This window comes from Rosa rugosa, chromosome 1 (genome assembly GCF_958449725.1).
Source record: "Rosa rugosa chromosome 1, drRosRugo1.1, whole genome shotgun sequence".
In the NCBI taxonomy this organism is placed as follows: Eukaryota; Viridiplantae; Streptophyta; class Magnoliopsida; order Rosales; family Rosaceae; genus Rosa; species Rosa rugosa.
Genome location: NC_084820.1, coordinates 71,405,211 through 71,429,687, shown reverse-complemented (window position 1 = coordinate 71,429,687; position 24,477 = coordinate 71,405,211). Strand labels below are relative to the sequence as shown.

The 24,477-nt window shown below is 37.1% G+C and overlaps 2 protein-coding genes across 2 annotated transcripts; one reads left to right on the top strand and one right to left on the bottom strand.

Annotated features, from left to right (window-relative positions):
• Positions 1-6,407: 6,407 nt before the first annotated feature.
• Positions 6,408-9,576, top strand: LOC133726665 (glycerol-3-phosphate dehydrogenase [NAD(+)]). The gene is made up of 11 exons (XM_062154263.1): positions 6,408-6,789; positions 7,182-7,258; positions 7,350-7,422; positions 7,523-7,740; positions 7,833-7,940; positions 8,044-8,107; positions 8,183-8,220; positions 8,306-8,426; positions 8,502-8,556; positions 8,639-8,687; positions 9,062-9,576. The coding sequence occupies exons 1-11, from the start codon at positions 6,477-6,479 to the stop codon at positions 9,209-9,211; spliced, it is 1,266 nt and encodes a 421-aa protein (XP_062010247.1). The 5' UTR covers positions 6,408-6,476; the 3' UTR covers positions 9,212-9,576.
• Positions 9,577-9,906: 330 nt separating this feature from the next.
• Positions 9,907-13,411, bottom strand: LOC133726666 (uncharacterized). The gene is made up of 5 exons (XM_062154264.1): positions 12,701-13,411; positions 11,969-12,005; positions 11,610-11,846; positions 11,474-11,521; positions 9,907-10,566 (listed from the first exon to the last, which is right to left on the bottom strand). Exons 1-5 carry the CDS (start codon positions 13,000-13,002, stop codon positions 10,084-10,086), a joined length of 1,107 nt encoding a protein of 368 aa, XP_062010248.1. The 5' UTR covers positions 13,003-13,411; the 3' UTR covers positions 9,907-10,083.
• Positions 13,412-24,477: the final 11,066 nt, after the last annotated feature.

The following is a 24,477-nucleotide window of genomic DNA, read 5'->3' as shown; positions in this document are numbered from 1 at the left end:
CTTGATCTCTTTGTCTCTTTGCTTTTGGCTATGACTTTGATTACAAGTAAATTTTGTATTTAAAATCGTCTTAATTTGTGGTGCTTTATATATAGACAAACAAAGGACGTGCAATTGGTTTTTGTTGGTAGGGCGAGGTTTGCGGGTAATGATCGGATGTGTTAGAAGAACATTATTGTATATTAGAAAGAAAACAAAGACCTTTCGTTTTGTTTGTGTTCGCCGGATTTGGAGGAGACTAGTTTGAAACTTTCTGTTATAGATCGATAATGCATGCAATATATGCATGATATGTCTTCGTGTTGTTGATTGCTTATATATGCGAACCATCGATCAATGATCATTCACATACATGAAAAGTTTGAAACAATTTGCTATCATATTTCTTATGTCGCAAGCTAGGTTTAGAGTGTGATCGACACGATGAGACCTGAAGATGATAATTTACCATGCATATATGCTGATGGTTTGACATCGTGTGTGAAGTTATAGGCCTAGCTATTTCTCGATTGAAGATCATGGACCATGTTCTAGCTAGCATATATATATATATATATATATATATATATATATATAACCTTTTTTTTTTTTTTTTTTAATTTGCAGAAGCTATAACATATCTATAATGATGGAGCTATAGGAAGAACAAAAAAAACCCTAGCTAGAACACGGCACATCAACCTACAATATTCTTCGACCTTTTAAGATTCCCATGTCAGCTAGAACAGTCACCCGTAAGTCCTCTGAGAGAGAGAGAGAGAGAGAGAGAGAGGTTTTGTCCAATGAAATGCAGATGAAGTGAGAATGTGGGTGTTTGAGGAGACATTGCCAAGTGGTGAGAAGCTCACAGATGCCATCAACACAAGAAATGTAAAAAACTTTGATCTTGAACTACATTTTCTGTTTATGCCAATTGTTGTAGAACTAATTCTACCTTCTATTTATTCTTATGTTTCTATCTTTTTTAACCTCACTGTGTATGGCAGTGGGAGGAAGAAACAGGAAAGTTGCAAAAGCTTTCGCAAAGAACGGAGGGAAAAGTTAAAGCTTCTCAAATTGGCACATAAAACTTGTAAATACTAAATAGTAATTTCAGTATTACCTTAGTGTTTGTCATCTGCAGGGTCAAAACTAAATTACAGGCCGGTTTACATTAACAATTATCATGGCATTACTCGCAGTTGTTATTGAATTAATTATGCACAACGAGGATGATATGTATGAAACATATATTAGCTCTTTTTACCTTGTTAGTAGTATGTGGTGGCAAGTTGGGAGGATTTGTATTGTGAGTGCATAAGCAAAGCTGCAGCTTGAATAAATTAAAATGGATAATAATTTATACAGATGTAATACCATTAACAAACACAATCTCTCATGAGTGAATACTCACACTTCATCAGAAGAACTAAGAATAATATATGGATCGGAGGATTTATGACGTCTCTTTCTCTGACAAGAAAGTATGTGTTTATCATTCTATTTATGAATGTTCCTTTCTCTTTTATGAAGGGCGAGTCAACAGAAAAACAGGTTTATGAAGTTTAAGCCATGCACACCGTGGGTGGTTACAGTACTTTCCTTTGTATATCAAGCCCGGTTCTATATCAAGTTGTTACATTTCTTTCCTTTGTATTACAGTTCTTTCCCATATATACCAATTCACAAATATCACACAAATTAATGAAATTAAAATTTCTCTACAGTTTCGTTAACATTTCTCTAAAATTCTTCATCGATTCCTGCATCTGGTCCTTCGGCTTCGCCTTCAGGTGAATCAGCGTAGTCGCTGCTTTCTGGGGCATAGGCATCATCACCATCGCTGCCATCTTCGGTTTCGGGGAAAGGCGGAGATGAATTGTCACTGCCCGAAGGGGTGGGGGCTTCCGACGGCGACAAGGATGGAGAGGAAGGTGGTGAACTTGATGGTACTTCTTCGTGTGATGTAACCCCAACAATGGCAACAAAGAGGAGAGCAAGCACAACCATTCGACGTGCCATCTTGATTTCTTTGTTTCTTTGCTTTTGGTTATGACTTTGATTACAAGTAATTGTTGTGTTTAAAATAGTTTTAATTTGTGGTGCTTTATATATAGACAAACAAGTGACGTGAAATTTGGTTTAATTTGTTGGTTGGGCGGGGTTTGCGGGTAATGATCGGATGTTTGAGAAGAACACCATTATTAGAAAGGGAACAAGGACCCTTCATTGTGTTTGCGTTCATAGGGTTTAGAGAGACTAGTTTGAAACTTATTTCTTTTAGAGATCGATAATGCATGCAACATATGGATGTCTTCGTATTATTGATTGCTCATATATGGGAACCATCGACATATATATGATTTTTTTTTTTTTTTTGGAAGGAATGAACCATCGATGATCGATCATATCATTCACATACATGAAATGTTTGAAACAATTTGCTTATATGTTCCTTAAGGTATATATATAAAATTATGGAACACGTTTTAGCATGTATATGATTATATATATAGACACACACACATAACGTACGTCACAACATATCTATAATGATCGAGCTATAGAGAGAGAACAAAAAGAAACCAAATGCATGTGTTACGCATATCAACAGACGTACAATATTCTTCGACCTTTTAAGATTTCCATGTCAGTTGGAACATTCACCTATCAGTCCAGAGAGAGAGAGAGAGAGAGAGTATCGTGTTTTACTATTCTATATATATGCTTGAAGAGAGCTAACCTGAAGGATCCGGAAATGAATGACATGAACGGTGCGTGTGGTGCTTAAGATGATTATGACTGCGATATCGATATTCTGCCTGACCACCTCTCTCTCTATCAACTTGAGACACTTGAAGCTACAGTGCTACTACATTTTGCTGCAGGCAGAAACTGTACGTACAATTCCTCTATCTCATCGATTTCTCTGTCTGTAATGATACCATGCATGTATATAGAGCTTAATTAGCTGATCGATCTCCTGGCTTACGGCTTACCAACACGTGCTGTGCCGCCTGTGCATAGTTTCAGCTGCTGTGACTAGTTGCTAGTACGTTGCCTCCAACTCCAACGCCATTGTGGTCGAGTACTGAAGATTATTCACTACCTTCCAGGAGGCGAACTGTGCACAATAGCTTTGACCCCTGATCTCGGTCCCGACTACGTACTCTTCTTCAGTTCTTCTGCCCCGAAACCCTAATTAACTGGGTTTAATTACATGTATAATTATAGATCTTCCTGAGCTCTTATGTTTGGTTCTTGTATATATACTTTATAGACTGAGATCTGCTTATCATGATGAAGATTTGTGATTATAAATTAATGGCAAGAATTAGTCAAAGAGTTGAATGTCATTGCCTGTCAGGTTATCATTTCTTTCATGCTTGAATATCATTTCTTCATGCATGCTTGAATATGATGAACTAATCTGGGGTTCGCATCCAAAATTAATTGGCAATGAATGGAGTGGCCAAAACCCTTATAAACTCACAAGCAAGGTCTCATTTTTCCTGTGTGGGATGTATATATTCTCAACACGCCCCGCACGTGTGGCGAATTTTCAAGCCATACACGTGGACAACTTTTGGGTGACGTGGAGCCCGTGTGGCCGTTAGGCATGCACACGTGGGATAACCCGCTCTGATACCATGATGAAGTAATATAGGGTTTGCATCCAAAACCAATTGGCAATGGATAGAGTGGCCCAAACCCTTATAAACCCACAAGCAATGTCCCATTTTTTCCATGTGGGATGTATATATTCTCAACAGAATAGACTAACGATTTTCTATAGCCTATAGGCATTGACATGGTAGTTCAAAATTACTTAAAAAATACTAGTCTAATTCTACAGGCCAGCTAATTAAGTGTGTGATTTTCAAATTCTGTGCGATCATTTGTATCATAATGTATTATATAGATTATGGACTAAGCTACTAAGATAGAGGTAGGGCTTCACCGGCCTAGCTAGCTACTTTATTTTCTATTTTGGCCGACAAAGGCCATAGCCGAAAGGAAAATTTTGCTACTTTTAATTATATTCTACCTGTAAAAAAATTGGTACATTTAATTCTACCTCTAGAATCTTGCTTCAGTTATATATATAAGTACCAGTACGACGCATTGCAGCAATGTGTAGCGGTCTTCTTCTCTTTGTGGAGAGAATAAACGCCTCGCGCGAAAATTATTAACAAGGAGTTAGTATCACCTAATTATATATTATAATTAAAAACAAAAAATCATCGCATCAGCAATGTAGAGTGCCATGTTTGAAAATGCAAAATAATTCCTAAACCCTGTTTGCTTTGCTTTTACTAATTATATTTTAGGTTATGTTTCTATGTTTCAACATGAGCCATAAAATAATAAGTTATACGGTAAAATTCTTCCACATGCCAAATTAATACATGTGGGTTCAGATGGCTTGGCTAAGCCTAAAAGTGCATAACACATGGAAAATGCCACACGAGAGGAGAAGACACACGTCCTTCCATTCCATGAATCTTGTCATCTACACAGAGATGTAATGTAATATCAAAATGCCTTCTAACTTCAGTCAATTCCCATTGATCATCAGTGGCATTGTAAAAGTTTGTCATTGAAGAATGCAACGGTGGAACACGTACTATTTCAATCGAGCACCACTTGGCAACAGTGGCTAGTCATCGGTGGCCTTTGGCCATATTTCTAGTAGTGTGTATACATGTGTGGTTCATATCACTTGGATATTAGTGCATTTGAAACTTTCACTGAAAACTTCTGTTTGCTTTTGTGGGGGAAAAAAGGAAAAGAAAAGTAAAAGAAGAGTGTTTGTAAAATGAGTAAAACACTTTTGTAAACACAAATAATACATTCTGAACGGGGTGTTGATAGTGTGTTTCATAACATTTGTGGAAATTGGAATGCAGAAAAAGTACTATTGATCGATATGGAAGACGAATTCAAAATACATCATGTAGTTATGTCCGATTACATATATACTTGACGAATTATTGTTTGACATTAGTATATAGACTATACGATGTATATGACATAATTAGACGGTTGCCCTTAAAATGCTTCATATATAGCAAATTAATTCTCTGATAAATGATAATGCAATAGTGATAAAAGGTCAATGTAAGTTCCACACTCTACATTTTCAGAAAGTGCAAGAATGTGAAAAATAAATTAATTTCTGAAAATGCAAATGAAACTGTTTTTTATATCTTGCACCATTGTTTTTATTAACAAAAGAAATATAGGAACAACAACTACAACAACACAAACCCTTTAGAAACAACCCCTCCTAGTTGATCCAGACGGAACGCTGGGAACTCAGAAAAGAGAGAGATAGTTATGCCATACAGCAAAGTCCCTATCTTTGAGATAAAAAGAAAATAATTTATCGGCTACAAAATTAGCCTCTCAGAAGATATGTCTGAATATGATAAAAACAAAAGAGGCTGCAATTTTGTTGATATCATCAACCAAGATTTTTTTTTTTTTTTTGGCAAACTGGAGATTAAGAGAGGCAGAAAGCCTCCAAAACCCCATAATTTATTGGAAAAAAAGAGATTACAAAAGGAGGGGGACCAAACCAAACCTCCCAAGCAAAAGCCAAACAACTAAATCAACACCAACTACTGAACATGAAAGTTTGGTAGTCCGACTCGATCTCTATCACAATTAGCATGAATAAAAGAGGGAGTCAAGTCCCACCAAATGAAACCTACATAGGATGAACCATAATTTGCTAAAGCATCGGCAACATGATTACCTTCTCAGAAAATATATGAAGATCAGAATTGCATCTGTGAAATGTAGTGCAAGCAATTATTCCACGCTATACGAAACTTTCAAGGAATCAAATGAGGAGATTGGATGAAGTTGAGAATGATGGCAGTATCAACCAAGATTTTGATACCGACAGATTTTGATTCTGCACCATTATTTGCCACAAGAATAGTCAAGTTAGGTTATCAGTATTCCTAGAAATGAGGAGGCTAATATCAAATGTGAGCATAGGGGGCTGGATGGTTTCACCATTCATTCAATTTCTTTTTGGACATTCTTTCCACATATGCATCAAGCATCAATTCCTCCTCAAATTTGCGTATCCCAAACGGAAAAATAGTCAAAACTCCAAAATCCAAATCACAAACCAAACTAGATTTCATACGTAATATTCATTTATTATCGACTCATTGTGTTTAAAGTGAATAACACTCCTCATAGTTTGGACCAACCTAATAAAAAAATGAGATAGAAGCTAGCTAGAATTACCTGGCAAAACATCAAGGAGGGATTTAGGAGGACTAATCCAAGCAAGTAAAATCACTATCAAAATTAACTTTTTGAGATTTTGATTGGGAATAGAGAGAGAGAGATAAATCCAAAGTCCAAGCACACGTTACCTTTTTTTTTCACCTATCCATAGTCTCAATGGTCCCTAGAGGAGATCGCCAGATTTAACTGGGAATACACATCGACACATCGTTTGTTCCGAAACGTGTATGGCATCTCCGCCCCGACGAGTGTCTTCTCCCCTCTTATATTCTCTCGCCTCTCTCCCTCTCTTCCACGCATTACCCATTTACCCTTCTTCATTTCTCTCTCTCCTCCTCTCTCGCTCTCTCTCCTCTTCTTCTTCTTCCTCTTCATCAATGGCTCCACAGGAAGCAGCAGCTAGTGTGGCCCAGAAGAGCTCCTCCATTGATGAAGCTGCTCCTCTAAGAAACAGAGTCACAGTTGTGGGCAGTGGCAACTGGGGTAGTGTGGCTGCTAAGCTCATTGCCTCCAACACCATTAGGCTTCCTTCTTTTCATGGTAAATATATGTTTTGGAGGTTTTCTTTGCATGCAAGAATGTGATGTTTGTGAATTATGTGTGTGCATTGTGAGTAACTGAGCAGAGGAATGTTAAAGATTGAAGCTTTATGGTGGTTTCCTATAGGATTCAGTGTGAAATGAATAGAATTTCCATGGTTTAGTCTAGGCTTTTGTGAATTTTTGGAGCTTCTGGTGAAACCCTTTTCGGAATTATGTGTGTGCATACAAAAGAATGAAGCTTTATGGTGCAGTAGGTTGTGATTACTAGAAATAGCCAATGTGAAATGAATGGAGATTTTCAGATGCTTTACTCTAGGCTTTTGTGGTTTTTGGAGATTTTTAGTGAAAAGCCATTTTCTCAATTGGCGTTTTTTGTACAATGAAATTCAGATGAAGTGAGAATGTGGGTGTTTGAGGAGACATTGCCAAGTGGTGAGAAGCTCACAGATGCCATCAACACAAGAAATGTAAAAAGCATTGATCTTGAACTACATTTTCAGTTATATTAGTTCCAATATGTATTTCCCATTGTAATCTTCCTATCGTTTTCTGTGATAGGAAAATGTAAAATATCTGCCTGGCATAAAACTTGGGAGAAATGTTGTTGCAGACCCAGACCTTGTTAATGCAGGTACTCATTTTCTCAGCAAAAGCTTTGCTGACCTTGTCAAAGTTACTCTGTTGTGTAGTTGGAGCAAGTTTTTAGTGATTCTAATGGGGGAGTTTTGCAGTGACTGGTTCAAACATGTTGGTGTTTGTTACTCCACATCAATTCATGGAGGGTATATGCAAAAGACTAGCGGGGAAGATAAGCGGGGATGTGGAGGCTATTTCCCTTATTAAAGGAATGGAGGTCAAGATGGAAGGCCCATGCATGATCTCTACACTCATCACTGAGCAACTGGGTATCAATTGTTGTGTTCTAATGGGAGCAAACATAGCTAATGAGGTTATTAGCCCTCCTTTTCAATCTATTTTTATAGCTTCATGTGTCAGATATTGTACACCAGCCTTTACTGAAATTGGAGACTGCTTGTGTAGATTGCTGTGGAGAAATTTAGTGAAGCCACAGTTGGATACAGAGAAAACAAAGAGGTTGCAGAGAAATGGGTTCAACTGTTTAGTACCTCCTACTTCATAGTCACACCTGTGAGTGCATGCTGATCATAAACATGGATTTAGCAATTTAATTTACCTGAAATAACTACTGAAGTCGCATTTTGTTCACACTTGGGTTATATGGTATTTATAGATCCAAGACGTGGAAGGCGTAGAACTGTGTGGTACCCTGAAAAATGTTGTGGCCATAGCAGCAGGTTTGTATATACTAATGTATCTCTCCCTTCTCAAGTTTCAATGAGGAACAAAGAGTTTAATCACTAATGGAACAGGTTTTGTGGATGGCTTGGACATGGGAAATAACACAAAGGTAAGTTCAAATATTTGTACAAAGGTTGAACACTGGTCTCTTCTGCCTTTTCTATTCATTTTGATACGCTTGTATGAATGACCAGGCTGCAATTATGAGAATTGGTCTAAGAGAGATGAAGGCATTTTCCAAAATGTTATTTTCATCTGTCAAGGACAGCACCTTCTTTGAAAGCTGCGGTGTTGCTGATCTCATCACAACATGCTGTAAGGAAGCTTGAGGATTTCTTCCTTCTATTTATTCTTATGTTTCTCTGTTTTTAACCTCACTGTGTATGGCAGTGGGAGGAAGAAACAGGAAAGTTGCAGAAGCTTTCGCAAAGAATGGAGGGAAAAGGTAAAGCTTCTCAGTTTGGCACATAAAACTTGTAAAAACTAAATAGTAATTTCACTATTGCCTCTGTGTTTGTCATCTGCAGATCGTTCGATGAGCTTGAAGCAGAAATGCTGCAGGGTCAAAAATTACAGGTTTACATAAGCAATTATCATGGCATTACTCACAGTTGTTATTGAATTAATTATGCAGAATGAGGATGATATATATGAAACATATATTAGCTCTTTTCACCTTGTTAATAGTATGTGGTGGCTAGTTGGGAGGATTTGTATTGTGAGTGCATAAGCAAAGCTGCAGCTTGAATAAATTAAAATGAATAATAATTTGTACAGATATAATACAATTAATAAACACAATCTCTCATGAGTGAATACTCACACCTCATCAGTTCTAGAGTTTAGAAGAACTACGAATAATATATGGGGGATTTACGAAGCCTCTTTCTCTGACATGAAACTATGTGTTTATCAGTCTATTTATGGATGTTCCTTTCTCTTTTATGAAGGGTGTGTCAACAGCAAAAGAGGTTTATGAAGTTTTAAGCCACCGTGGGTGGTTACAGTTCTTTCCGCTTTTTGCAACAGTTCATGAGATCTGCATTGGCACTCTTCCTCCATCAGCCATAGTCGAACACAGTGAGCGCACACCTAAATAGCTGGTTTCCTCCAAGAACACCGGTCATTGTTCATGGATCAAATGACAGTATACATAAGTGATGTTCAGTACACGAAAGCAAGGAGAGGACTAGGTGAAGTTCACCTTTGGAATGTTGAGTCACAGAGAAGCTTATGCAACAATATATCGTTGCAGGCTCAAAATACAGCACCTTGTTAGAAACTATTTTCGTTGACAGTAAATTAATGAAATTAACATATCTCTCTAAAGTTTCAATTCCATCTTGTTTGACAGTTTTAACTTTCCTCCTTTGTATACTGTTCTAGTAAATACGAGGAATACAATAAAGGATAAGAGAAATTGAAATCCTTTTACACTGTCTAGGCAAGATAAGAACATTAGATATTTTTTATTGTTCTTTGACAACAACGTTTCATACAACTTGACAAGGATTGCTACCGTTTTTGGTAATATTCCATAACGTCACCTTCTCTGGCCATAGTTTCCAACCTACTTTTGTCCTTGGAACGTTTCTGTCAATGTGTTTTGTCAAAAGCTTTTAGTTACTATATATATACAGTTTTACACGGAACACGACTTCCATAAAACTCATGGTCATTTCCAAACTTGGCCTTACAGTAAAGCAATAATTCAATATTCACAGGCATAGTTCAATTGCTTGGAAGTTGGAACTAGAGTGGAACGGGAAGGAAAGCCCTGTTGAATTCTCAAGAATAATCCCATAATAACACCAAACCCCTTCTCATTTTATGCAATGCAATCGTTGTTATACACTGCTACAAGCCAAATTACACAGCAAGATAACCATAAATTATAAGAAAAAACCCAAATAATTTTCCCAGAACACCAAACCAAGGCTTTGAATCTGCATATAACCCTTTACAACACCAATTACCCACTCCGTATTCTATCCAATCGATCCACACTCTTCCGTGCTCTATCCAGTTGGTGGTCGACACTTTTTCTGGACTTCTCATGGCAGTCCACGCTTCTCCGAGACCTGTCCATATGGTCAAAGGATACTTTTAATTTTTCTAGTTTATCAGCACTAATGAACTGGTTTTTCAGTTTCTCAGGTCTATCAGTGCTCTTCTTTGGTTTATCTCTTCGATCAGTGCTCTTTCTAGAAACTTCGTAAACATCAGTACTCTTCCGAGGCTGCTCAAACTGGTCTGTGCTTCTCCTAGAACTGTATCTTTGGGAAGGAGACTTCTCGACAGTTGAAATGAACTTCTTGAGATGCCTGATGTACTCGGGATACAGTTCTATATCACAGTGGTTGCCTCCTTTAAGCCATAGTGGTTCATACTTCTCTTTACATAACTCCCACAGTTGCTTGCCATGAGAGCAGTCAACTACTTCATCTGCAGTTCCCTACAAGAATATATAATGGCTTAAAATACTGTGAGGATTAGTTTGTACAGTATTTGGTGTTTCGCAATGACCAAGGGACTGAAGAACTCGTATTCTTCAATTCAATTGTCAAATCTAGAATGTCTAAAGTTCAAAAAGAGTTACTTTAATATGAAGAGGCAGATTGGCTTGTTATATGTATATTTGCATTATATATTATACCAGAAGAGGATCAAAGAAAGACCCTCATTCAACAGCAACAGTACGCTGTTTCTTAAAATTCCACCCATCAGCGAAGCAAACTGAAGCCTAGGCAACTAAATGCAATAATAAAACTCTAGACACTCTTTATCTAGCACGCAACATTTGGGAGATATAGGAGATCTTAAAAGACAAGGCCTACTATATTCCCGCACCATACTGCATAGAAATACCTAGTCATATGAGCAAGCTGTTTCTGAATCTAAACAATATTCATGAGTCTGGTTAGGCTTCCAGGAGTCCCTACATTCACCTGGGTTTGATAACCTAAAAGCAACTAGGAAAACTTTGATCTTTTATATCATGTGTCTGGTTAGGGCTCTTTGGAAAAATCACTAGTCAGATATTCTCAGAATGACGAGTAAAAGTTTCATCATATTATGTCAACCTTTAAATCTAAAGTAAATCAGAAGAACGAATTATTGTGCTGGCATGTAATGTTAGCCCTCTATATATACTTAACTCTCACTTACTATAGAAAGGATAAAGCGACCAACTAACAAATAAATCTACTCTACTACTATGCAACTTAAAAACATACAAAAGAAGAAAAACCAAAGAAGGTAAGTTCTTATGCCAGATTTTTTTAATGCATACTCTTAGTACGGGTGTGAACTAATCACAAATGCAATTCTAAAGTTGAAGAAACTGGAGTAGAATTACTTACATGAATGATGAGAACAGGACAATTGACCAGTGGAATCTTATCAATATTCTGCGCACAAATGACAAAATGAGGGACACAATCACATTAAAGTCATAACCTCACCAATCAAGCATGATATAGACAAGCAATGTATTACCTTATAAATGTCAAACCAGTATGTACGCTTTACAGGATACATGACTCTTAAACCAGATAGGATGGGACTGTGCAGAACAACTGCTCTTAACTGAGGCAGCCGAGTAGCAAGATCCAAAGTCGGGCCACTTCCAACAGATTGACCATAGAGAATGATATCTTCCTGCTTAGTACCATAGCTTTCTTCAAGACACTTATATGCAGCTTCAATATCTGCGTATGTATTCTGCTCACTTGCCTGGAACAGAAAAATAGAAAAAAAATATGAGCCTTCCCCAATGCATTGTGATCAAACAACAAGCATCTTATGAATTGAACCGAATTTAACAGAAATGTTAAGTGCCCAAATCTCCAACAGACCTTTCCAGATGATTGCCCATACCCTGAATAGTCATACCTACAAAACATTACAGATACATGTAAGGCCCATATTTTCCAGTGGTCAGACATGTATTATTGAAGATAACTCTTATCCATAGGCATGGGAAAGCATTATTCAACATGAAGATTACACAACCTATTATGAGCTTCAGGCACGAAGTTGGTGGACAATAAGTGGCTATACCACAGAAAGAAACGCGCTAGCAATCACTATCATTTTCAAACCAGACTGTCTAAACACCCAAAGAGGCCGGAGACCAGACAACTAAATTTTGATACAGATCGAATAAAACATAGATCACTGGACTCAAACTCACCATCATAACTAATTTTGATTTCATTAAACCATTCAAATTCGCTTAAAAAATCAAACCTTGATGCTAAAACTAGGACTATACACTCGCAAAAAAAAAAATCTACTTTCTCTAGCAAATCAAAAGAAGGAAACATTCACTGTTACCATAAAATCCCAACAAAGCAAACCCAATTAGCTACTGAAATAAGTAAAACCCAGATTGCAAAAACAGCAAAACTACCCACAAAACCCAACAAAGAGCTCAAAAATCTGATAAAACCCAGATGCCAAACCCACAGAGCAGCTTGAAAACAAACACCGCAGAGCTACAACACTCCAGAAACCCAAGATGCCAAAAGTGATAAAGCAGCAAACTTTGCAAACAGAGCAAGAGTAGCAGTAGCAGTAGTGAGTACCCCATGAGATTAACCCTCAAATGGATGCTGAGCTCGATGAAGAGCTCATACATCTGGCCCAGATCGGCGGCGTTGCCGTGAGAGTAAAGCAGAGTAGAAGTGGCCAAAGGGTGCCTAATGTAAATAGCCACCACCTCAGTGCCGCGCCGAGTCGGCAGCTTCAGAACCTCCACGTTTTCCCTGTGCGGAAATGGGCTCAGCAGCAACAGCCCCGTCAGCTCGTCGGTGATGAGCTTGTACGACGGCGGGTTCGGCGGGAAAAAGGCGAACTTGGCCGCCATGGATGACGTCACGCCACCCATTATATATATATATATATATATATATCTCACACTCAGAAACTCACTTGTTTCTGGTTCTGGTTCGAAATGAATGGGGTTTTTTTTTTTTCTGGGTGTGTGAGAGAGAGAATTTAATAAACCCAGATCGACATTCCCTTCTTCTTCTTCTTTTTCCTTTTCAGCAGAGAGAAGATTGGACCTTTATTCTTTTATGGCTAAAGGAAAAGCAGAGTAAAGATCATAAAGAATGGAACTTGATTCTTTTTCATGGCTGGCTATTATAGTATTATACCTCCCCTATTAAGCTACCCAAAAAAACTCAAATCAAATGAAAGAGATAGAGGCTAAGGAGAGAGAGAGAGAGAGAGTTTTGATCTTTCTTGTTTTTTTACAGTGGGTTACTTGGGTTGGGGGTAACACAGAGACTGAAAGCCTGAGCTTCAGAGGGGAATGGACCATGGGGCCTGACTGCATGCTATCATTTTTGTAGGGTCAAGGGAAGAAATTGACAGAAGAAGTTTACAAAGATGGCAAGAATTTGGTAAAATTATTTGGTACCACTAAGCACCAACCCATGTGGATAAAGTTGCTTGTCGTTTGAATATTCAAGAGCCATTTGGAACCCCAACAAAAAACGTGAATGATTGAAAGCTCATAATTAACTATAAACATGCCGCTATAGCTGTGTGATGAGCAGGTCAGCTTGTTTAGCAACCATTAACGGCTAAACAAGTCATTACATGCGTTATATTAAATGTTTAAAGTATTCGAGAAATATCAGTTGTATAGTATATTTGACAGGAAAAAGAGAAGATATCTAATTCTGAAAAAGAGGATATATGGATAGATATCTGCAGATATTTAGAACTGATTATTACTCTGTGGTTTAGAGCAACTCCAACAGCTTCTCTATAATTTATGTATTATAGGGAAGCAAAAATCAAAACTTTAGCATCTTTTTCTTTTCCAACTCCAACAGATTCCCTATTTTACAACAATCTCTAAAATCTCCATATTCTTCCATAAAATTTTAGAGTTTGCTGTAAATATAGGGAATTTGGTTTTCTCTTTCCTCACTTTCCCTAAAATAGAGATAGTTATAGGGAATCTGTTGGAGCAAAAGATGCTTATTTTTCCCTAAAGTAGAGAAAAATCAAAATATAGGGAATCTGTTGGAGTTGCTCTTAAGTCCAAAATCTGAAAATCAATTCAGTCCCTGAACTTCTAATTTAAACAAAAACACACTTGTACTTTCAATTTTGATCTAATAGGTCCAATATTTTAATATTCTGTTATGAGTTCAAGTTATAGTTACATTATTTGTTGAAAAACTATTTATTTAATAGATTTCTAGTAGTGGGACTCACTCCAAAATTTACTATGCAGGTCACCTCAACACCACATCATAAAACATAGGTCATATATGAGCCACATCAACAAGTTAAATGACTTCAATTGTCGGAATACTAACAAATTGGACCTATTAGATCAAAATTGAAAGTGCAGGGGTGTTCTTGATGAAATTAGAAGTTCGGGGACTGAATTGATTTTGGACCCAAACTACAGGATATTAATCAGTATTTAGCCCTATTTAGAACCTACTTATAGCTTTAGTGAAAAGAGATGCCTGCGAGAACACCCTTAAAATCGTACATGCATATAAGTTGTATAGAATGTCTATGATTATAAATAAGAGAGTTTAGGTTTGTTCAGGCTAATTAGGGTCTCGTTGGATTAATTAAAAATTTCTTTGTTTTTGAAAACAGATTAATTGAAAATTTCTTGATGGTTTAAATAAAACCCTTGAACGTTTAACTAGGGAATGTGGACTGTTATGTGAGTAGTTCTCGTGGTCCAGAATTCATGTTCAATTCTTAATCTTTCCCCAACTCCTTTTTAATTCTTTTTATGGCTGGATCTCACATAGTATTCCGAGTCTCATCACATGAAAGGAGCACAAGAGTGAGTTGGGAAAAAGAATAGGACTGAATATTGTTTTTCAAGAACAAGAAGTTGTGGGTTCTATGTGATGTGAGACATACTCCAACCCTATGTTCGAAAATTATGAAAAAGAATTCCTTTTTAGGTGATGCAAAGGTCTTAAGAATTGTGAAAGGGTCTTCCCCAAGTTGAAACAATCATTTATATCGAAGTATCCAGAGTGGGAATCACTCACTGTATTGGCCCAATAATAAGTATCATTCATATGATTGGTTCATTTCCATACTGGTAGTACTGTTAATTCCCATCTCCATAAGCAGAACTGCTCCAAAATGATGTGGGTTCATATTCAAAAACCATATAGTCTCACCCAGAAATTCCAAGCCTATATTGAACTTTTTGATTGTCTAATCCACTAGCCAGAATCTTTTCCAGAAAAAGCCAAGTTCATATTCAACTCTTGGCGAACAGAGTAAAAGCTACTGTTAAATTGAAGGAATTTAATCTACTTTCACTCATAGTCAGTCAGAAGTCAGAACTAAGCACATGCATACAAAGAAGCTGAGCAGCTGAGAAATATACTAGTATATATGGACCTTACTATTTTGTGAATTCTTCATTAGAATACGCAGAAAACAAAAAGGTTGCTCCTTTTAAGGTCTCAGTTTAGCTAACATGCCAGCACTTCTGCATCTTTGGGATCCTGAACTCCCTGAAAAGAAGTGGAGGTATGCAAATCACATGCTAAATGGCCATTTGGTCAGAAACTAATAATCAAAATGCAACATATAATTGATATCAGCCACAACTTTAAGACCAGATTTCAGGAGGGAAAATGACTCAAAACCAAAATTCAGAGCAAGAAGACAAGCACTCATAGGTGGAAAATGACTGAATAACGACCCTAATTCTAATAAAACCAACCAAATAAATCAGAAGGAATGAAGCCAAATCCAGAATAAAGGTGTATGTTTATGTCCTTTGGGATCCATAAAATCAAGCAAGGGAAAAATGAAAGAGATTGTGGGTCTCACTGGCTTTATATCTATCCCTGTAATTGTGATGGGATGATGAGAAATGTCTCTTTGAAGGTGCAGATATTCCGCAAATGCCTTATATAAATAATTCACATATAAGGCATATAGGAAATACCCTTAAAACTTTGGTGGGTCGACAGGTTCTTTGCCAATATAGAAAATACAGTTAGTTCTATATTATCTACAACCAAACCAAACCCATGACCTGGCTGTTGCGTTTTCAGACCTGCTCTTCTTCAACTAAGACAGACTCTTGCTCAAATTTAATGATGCAATTGGTTTGGATCATCTTCACTACACTTAAAACTTTGTTTTATGAACCTATGTTTCAGGTGCATTAGTGAAATGGCATAAAAGTTGTTGGTGTAGGTAAAGAATCAGCCGGATGAGTAACTACAATGCAATCAGGATCCTCCTCCATAATCTGCTCGTGTTAGATTAGTAACTAGTAGAACTTTTTTCAGCATTCTGCAACACAAAATCAGTAGCTCTCTCTTACTGTTAACTCGGGTCAAATGCAACATAAAAATCGGTTTCTTACTCATTCAGGGTTTTGATTTGGGGTTTGTAGAAAGCAGTTACTAGAATAAAAATGTTGAGACATAGAACCTAACTCAACAATTGGGTGCTAATGGGTGCTCAATCGGATAAGTACGTCATCCATGGAGTAACAGACTAACAAAGGCCTTGGACAACATAAAATATGAAAGACAGACAGATAGTTGTTCTTCTTGTGGCTCTTCTGATGCTTAAAATGTGTCTATGACCTACTCATAGAGCTAACTCTATTCTCTCACTTAGCTCATAGTTGACTTTGCAAAGCCACAGAAAAAGAATGGTATATCAGTTTTAACAGGGAACTTTTTCTTCATATTACATACCTATTTATAGATATTGCTTGACAGAATAAGTGGTAACGTACTCAAACTCAATAGATGTTCTTTTAAACCAAATTCTATTTCCTTTTTTTTTTTTTTTTTTTTTTTTTTTTTGAAAGGACCAAATTCTATTTCCTAAATGTTAATGATTTTGTTAAGAAATGAATACTTGACTATTGAGAGCTAATCTGTTAATCTAAGTGCAAAATATACTTATGGACAACATGATAGATAGATTTGAGAGTGTTCCCAGAAAAGACCACAATGTATGTATGTACTCTTAAATCTCTGGAAAGGCTCAAAATAAATGCAAGATAACAGGATGGGAAACTAAGTACCTAATCTACCCACTTGCCAAGCTAATACTGATTTTGTCTTCTCATTCAGATAGCTCTATGACTATTTTAGATTCTATCCCTGAATGTACTGAATCACCTTTTCCTTTCCTCCTTCTTCTTTCAAGTAATTCACAGAAACAAGTTTCAGCTCTGAACATTGGTTCCTACATGATAACGCAACGGATCCTAATGCAACATGCACAAACTCTGAATTCCAATATTTTGCCAAGTACCTTCACTGTTATGTAGGATCAAGCACCAACTTGTTCTCTAGCCTGATTCTCAGTGTTTATAAACATATTTTCTTGTCCTCACACCGGAATCCGACATGATTTACTATCCTGACCATATCCTATATTAAGCACCAAAAAGCTCTCTTGATAAGAGAAAAATCCAAATCAACTATGATACACAAAAAGTGTGCTATGCTACTCAAGGCACCACCTTTCATACTCATGAGAATGAAGATACCATCAAACATCAACAGAATGGCCAAACTCTGCATCGACATTTCCCATGAAAACACAAATTTCTTGCAAGCATCAAGCATGGTTTGAAACTAGTTATGCACACATCTGAAATTGCGAAAGAACGAGTCTTTTCTCATAAACATTAAGCTCTCATCCATTAATCATTTCATCAGCAAATAAAGGACACAAATCTGTTGTGAATTTCTACACGCATTCATGATTCATCAAAGTACCAAACTTTAAACTAGTCATGAATTTGTCACACGTATGAATCCATTCATATTAGCCGCGCCCTATGAGCAACCAAACTGGTCTGAACTGATATAAGTTCTGAACAAATTTTAAGTACTGTAAATTTTCTACTATGCAAAACTGAATGACAAATTATATATATTGCTACATCATCGAATCAAAACCTGAGCTATCTCAAACAGACTTAAGTCTGTCTCGAGAAGCGTTTCCTCAGCTTCTGGAACTTTTGTGCTTGTTCATCTTCCTCTTCCTCTTTTTCTTTAAACTATCAAGCCAGACCCTCCTCGAATCATCGACTTCCCACGTCAGACGAGACCGACATGAGTAAATCGGGTTTAAACAGAGCCCAAATGGGAAGCTTGGGGGTCAAGCTCTTGGCTTTAGATTGACTAGTTTACAGGGTTCTGACTATCGTGCGGTAAATTTCTTTTATTTCTGGTAAATTATTATTATTATTTACGGTTGATTATATGGAATGCAAAAATTATACATAATCGCTCATTCGATAAAGATAGAATAGAAGGAGTCATTATCTTAACAAAACTATACTCAACCTGATATAGCACATATAATGTGGAAGACACACGACTTTGAAATCGAACATTAAAATTTATGGACTCATAAAACTATGGCAATTGTTATGTTTTTTACTCAAAGTAATAAAAAAGAAAAAAATTGAACAAAATTTTGGGAAAGTATAAAATAAGTTTGAAGTGCTTCAAAAGCGCCCCTGCAACTGTACAGGGTGCACACTAGGCAACCCGAACTGCATGGAATAGTCAATAGCGTAACCCTAGTAGAGCTGTAGAGCAACAACAAAGCCAAAATCCCCGATGTGGAGGAGAAGAATCAAGTGCTAATTTTATATTGAACTTTCTCTAAATTATGTCTTCATTGTCTATACATACAATCAGACAGATTAAAAAAAAATTCGTATCAAATAATTGTATTTAAGAATTTCGTTAAAAAAAGTTGCTAGTATACTTCAAAGAGTTTACTAAAAAATAGGCCTGAATTTTCAATAGAATTAAATACTTGTTACTCCCTGTACTTTGCTCCAGAAAACAGTTCAGTCCCTCACCTTTTAAATTAAACAATTTAGTCATTATTCTCTCTAATTCTCACACAAAAGGTCTAAAATGATCCAAAGTGACTATTATACCCCTCACTTTCTTTTTTATATTATTTTTCTTTCTTTTTTTTAATTTTTCTCTTTTTATTTTTTCAATCCCTTTTTTATTTATTCTCTCTCTCTCTCTCTCGACAAGCTGCTCCTGAAGTTGGCTCCACCCCAACCTCTCCAACTCGACTGGTAACCTGGGATTGAAGCCCAGGCAGGATCGATGCATGGCATAGATCCCAGCCTCCACAAGCTCACCTCAAATCTTCGACGCCTCTGCTCTCAGGTTTTCTTAAACTTCCGGTCACCGCCTCTCCGCGCTGCCACCATCACTCGACCCAGCAACAACAATGAAAACCATAAACCAAGTACAATTTAGAACTAGCTAGAAACATAGAAAATTCATTCTTTTTGTGAAACTGTGAATGCAAAAGATTCAATTTTTATATAGAGGAAAGGAAGAAAGAAAGGAAATTTGAACCTGGCAAGTGATGGTGTCGTTGGTTCCGAGCTTGGCGTTGCCGTAGGGGACGCGATTCAAGTCAACGGCGGAGACTGGGTTGGGTGCTTGAGCGACGGGGCTTAGATGCGACAGTGGGCTGGGAGCAACGCGCAGGAGGTGGAGCGACGCCGGAATCTGGGCTGCGACGCCGGGAACTGGGGCTGCGGTCGGTGATGCAGGCGGTGAACGCTGGGTGAAGATGCGTTCAGGTCTGCTGGAGGGCGCGGGGATGAGGTTGGCCGGCTGTGGGCAGCGCCGGTGGGCAGGCTGCTGCAGGATCGAGATGGGCTAGGTGCGCGGGATCTGCGGCCTGTGAAGGGGAATTTTGTTTTCAGGAGGAAGAAGACGCGAAGAAGAAGAAAGAAAAGAGAGGAAGAGGAATTTCGTTTTCAGGAAGGGGGAGGGAGAGAGAGAATATAAAAAAGGGGAGAAAAAAAATAGAGAAAAAATAAAAATAAAAATAAAAAGACGAAGTGAGGGGTATAATAGTCACTTTGGATCATTTTAGACCTTTTGTGTGAGAATTAGAGAGAATAAGGACTAAATTGTTTAATTTAAAAGGTGAGGGACTGAACTGTTTTCTGGAGTAAAGTACAGGGAGTAACAAGTATTTAATCCAAATATAACAACACACTTTGGCTCTTTGTATATTCAATCTCAGTCGTCAAATAATGCTAATTTCGTAATTTTATGAGCCAACTTCTAGATTCGACTTAAAGTAGCCCATAGAGCATCTCCAACAGTAAAAGCTATTTTTTTAGCTAAATCATCCAAAAGTTAAATTTAGGTAGTAAATTTCCAGCTTTTCCTCCAGCAGTGTTAGCTAAACTAAAAAAATAGAACGTGGAGTGTCTAGCTTTTTGTTATTTTCTCTCTCCTCCCTAGCTAAATTTAGCTAGAGATTTTAGCAAAAGCCAAATTTGACTTTCATATAGCTATTCTGCTGGAGTGCTAAACTATCTCAAATTAGCCAAAATTTTAACTTTTTGTTGAAATAGCTAGTCTGTTGGAGATGCCCTAAGTCATTATTTCCTCATCTCTTCACACACACACACAAACACACACACACACACACACACACACACACACACACACACATATATATATATATATATATATATATAATTATTTTTTTGACAATGTCGGGTATCCCAAAGGCTTTGTGAGTCAAATGCGATTGCAGGGTTCCCAACCAGAACGCTCAACTATTAGGCCACTTGCAGTGATTTCATCCCTCACATATAAAAGTGTGTCTAATTTACATGAGAAGTGTTTCAAATCGAATTCAATAATGTACCGTCACGAATTATACATTTAAAAATAAGAGTTAATTAGTTTTAAGTCCAAAAATCATGACATGTTTTGATTGTAATCCGGACGAAAATTTTTGTTAATTGCGGTCCATTGACTAAGCATCCACATCAACTTACTTTTTTATATTAGCATGATGAGTCAACTTCTACTTTTTCACATACCAAATTTACCCATAACAATATTACTCAAAACAATCAATAATTTATGCGTCAATAACTCTCATTTAATGTTGTTTTCCAATCAATTTGGTATTCATAAAAACCATACCAATTATAATATGTCATCAGTACAACAAAACTCTTAATTGATGCATCGTCATTAAAAAAAATTACAACTTATATAAAATGATGGATTAAATACTTGTTACTCCTCAAACTTTTGCCTGAAAAACAGTTTAGTCCCTCGCCTTTCAAATTAAATTGGATAGTCCTTATTCTCTCTAATTCTCATATAACAAGTCCAAAATGATCCGAAATGACTATTATGCCCCTCATTTTCTATTTTTATTATTATTTTAATTTTTTTCTCTATTTTTTTTTTTTCTCCCCTTTTTTTATACTCTCTCTCTCTCTCTCTCCCTCCCTCTCTCCCTCTCTCCTCGCTTCTTTTTCCTTCTCTGCATTTCAATCTCAAATTCCAGTAGTTAGGGCCAAAACCCTAACAGTAATTCTCTCCTCTCTCCTGTCCACTTCTCTCGATCGGAGACCACCATTTCCGGCCACCAATTCAAAACACACCACCGCCAATCGATTCTGGACCCGATTCCGATTAAAACCCAAGAAGATCACTGCCATCCACCGCCGCCAGCCTCATCACGCGACCATCAAAGTCGCGACGGCACTGCTCCCTAGCTCTCATCAAGTTTCGGCCATTTCCTCAACACACCCCCGCCATCAACGTGCTCAGAGGAAGCCGAACATCAAAATCCAGAAGCCTCGCCGCCGGCCGTGACTCGAAGGACCGCGCACGTTCCATCGCCGGAATCCTAGACCCTGGGTTTCTCCGGTCTTCCTTCTCCAAATCGAATCGAGCTCCAATACCTCCAAGAATGGAGTTAGTGCCTCTCCTTTTATCAAAACCAAGGGCCCGACTTCTGATTTCAACCAGAGCCGCCGCGGACGCCGTCGGATTATCCTCTTCGTTCTAGGGAAAGGGTCCACGGAAAACAAGGGAAAGGGTTTTCTAGATGGGTCGAATATCGCCAGGCTTTGGCCACAGGTGAAAGCGGCGGCGGAGGAAATATCTCCGAGGCATTTGAAGGCCCTCAAAGGCAGCCATTTCGAAATTAGGGTTCAGCCCACTGACACCATGAGCACCTTTCTTCTTCATCTCCTTTTTTTCGATTCAAATTTTGAATTTCTTTTGCCTTCTTTAGCATTTCGCCTTCTTTCTCTCTAATTGTGAGTCAAGTAATTGAACAATGCCCAATTGGAATGATGGAAATGTTGTGATGTAGAAGACTTGATGTAGTTATAGAGAATCAGTTTGACTTGAAATTTGATGTGAAAAATGCAGGTTATGATTGGATGTTTGGCTCTGGTTGTTATGTTGCAGATGAGAAGCATAGATTTGGCTTATGGTTTTTGAATTGTTGTAGTCTATGGAGTGTTACTTTTGGGCTATTGGCTCAATTGCTATCAATTGGATAGATTATGGATGATGGGTTGAAGAAAAAGAAGGTTTCGAAGAAGAAGAAGAATAAGGTTTCGACCCGAGGCCAAGAACAGCTCTGGCGAGAGAGAGAGAGGCAGAAAAAAAAAAAGAAAAAAAAAAGAGAGAAAAATAATATAAAAAACATAAAAAATGAGAGAAAAATGATAAAAAGATGAATTGAAGGGTATAATAGTCATTTTGGACTCATTTTGGACTTGTTGTGTGAGAATTAGAGAGAATAAGGACTAAACTATTTAATTTAAAAGGTCAGGGACTGAACTGTTTTTAGGAGAAAAGTATAGGGAGTAACAAGTATTTAATCCTAAAATGATCATACCTTACCATCATTTTTCTACACCCTATATCTCGTCTCTTTTGACTTTTCTTCTCCTTTATTCTAATAACTTTCTTCTTGTTTCTACACCTGTATTATAGAATTGTCATGTTGTTCAACTTCATTATATATACAATCAAATAGATATTCTAGATGGGTATTCATAAGAAGGTTTTGATCCATCTAAAGAGGTAATATTCTACATTATATCTCTACCTTTGCACCTTAAAATAAATTGTACAAAGGAAAGAGATTCTAGAAAGGGAGATACATTTTTCATATCTTAAGGGAAAGGCAAGTTGCTATGGTTCTTTTTATCCGTACATTTAGATTAGGAACAATGTTAAAAACCAAGTTGCTCTTTTTTCATTACCTTGTGCATAGATATGTTTGCAATTTTGATACCTAGTACAAAGGTAATTTCTTAAGGGGAAAAGCAAGCTGCAATGATTGTTCTTCTTCTTCTTCTTTTTTCCTACATTTTTGTTAGGAACCATGTTTAAACTACCCTAGTCTTTTTTCATTACCTTGTGCATAAAAATTTGCACTTTTCATACCTATTACAAAGGTAGAGTAGTGTAGGTTTCTTTTTCTCTACCTATTAAATAGGAATAATATTAGAATTCGACCATGAACTAGTCTCTTACTATATCTCTAGGTATTGTTGTGTCAATAACGCTACTTAGTTTGTCTTATTTTTTATTTTTTGAATCTGATATAGATACACTACATTGTTTAAGAATTTATTGACATTTCATGTAGGTATATGATATGTTTACATAGATTTAAATGCCATATATAATACATTGCAATCCATTGGACTGCAATCCATTACCTGTTGTGGGCTGTTTGCTTTCTACGATGGCAAGGGGCTCCTGTGCTTTACTGGTATTGGCTCCAGGACCCTATTCTATGGTATTTGTTCGTGAAAGATCGTCTGCCAACATGGCCATGTTTTGACAACCTTGGCCGGCTTCGATCTTTAGGTGGGAGAGTGCCTTCACTCCGACGTCAAGTTGAGTTTTGTCAATTTGTGCGTTGGGGTTCGATGGGTAGTCAAACCACCGACTACTAAATTCACTACACGGCTGCAATCTGTAGTGTAAAATCAGCGCTGCGTTTCGTCGTTGCTGCTCTTGCATTTTTAAGTTGTTATATTTCTTATGTAATTTTCTTTTCGTCCTGTTTTAATTCCTTCTTGATGTCTTTTTTGACATCGCTTCGTTGTAATTTTTATTTTCAATAAATGGCTGACCTCCTTTGATTCAAAAAAATGCCATATATAATAATTACCTTCAGTAGATTTTAGGAATTTGAAATTCAAAATTTGAATATTTAAATTGAAAAATAAAGTCCCCAAATTATGAGATTTTGATTAGTTTCCTTTATTTACCTTGAAGGGCAAAATGGACAACGAAAAAAGTGGTTGGACTGCGATTAAAAATAAAAAAGTGGCTTGACTACAATGAAAATTGATGTAGCAAATTGGACAAGACCTCAAAAAATAATTCGCCGAAAAATCAGTACCGAACAATATATAAAACAAAATACACTAAAATCAGTACTTGAAAAGTATTCCACTTCTGTATTTTATTTATTTTTCAGATATAAATATTTGATATAAAAAATAAAAAATAAAAAGGAGGCAGTGAGCAGA

Bases quoted from the DNA above. Each gene is read 5' to 3' on its own strand.
- LOC133726665 (XM_062154263.1), top strand. From the start codon at position 6,477: ATGGCATCTCCGCCCCGACGAGTGTCTTCTCCCCTCTTATATTCTCTC. The intron at 7,741-7,832 runs GTTATTAGCCCT...CTGCTTGTGTAG, and splicing joins GAGCAAACATAGCTAATGAG to ATTGCTGTGGAGAAATTTAG. The intron at 8,427-8,501 runs GTAAGGAAGCTT...TGTGTATGGCAG, and splicing joins TGATCTCATCACAACATGCT to TGGGAGGAAGAAACAGGAAA.
- LOC133726666 (XM_062154264.1), bottom strand. From the start codon at position 13,002: ATGGGTGGCGTGACGTCATCCATGGCGGCCAAGTTCGCCTTTTTCCCG. The intron at 11,522-11,609 runs GTAATACATTGC...ATTTGTGCGCAG, and splicing joins ACTGGTTTGACATTTATAAG to AATATTGATAAGATTCCACT. The intron at 10,567-11,473 runs GTAAGTAATTCT...ATATTCTTGTAG, and splicing joins GTCCTGTTCTCATCATTCAT to GGAACTGCAGATGAAGTAGT.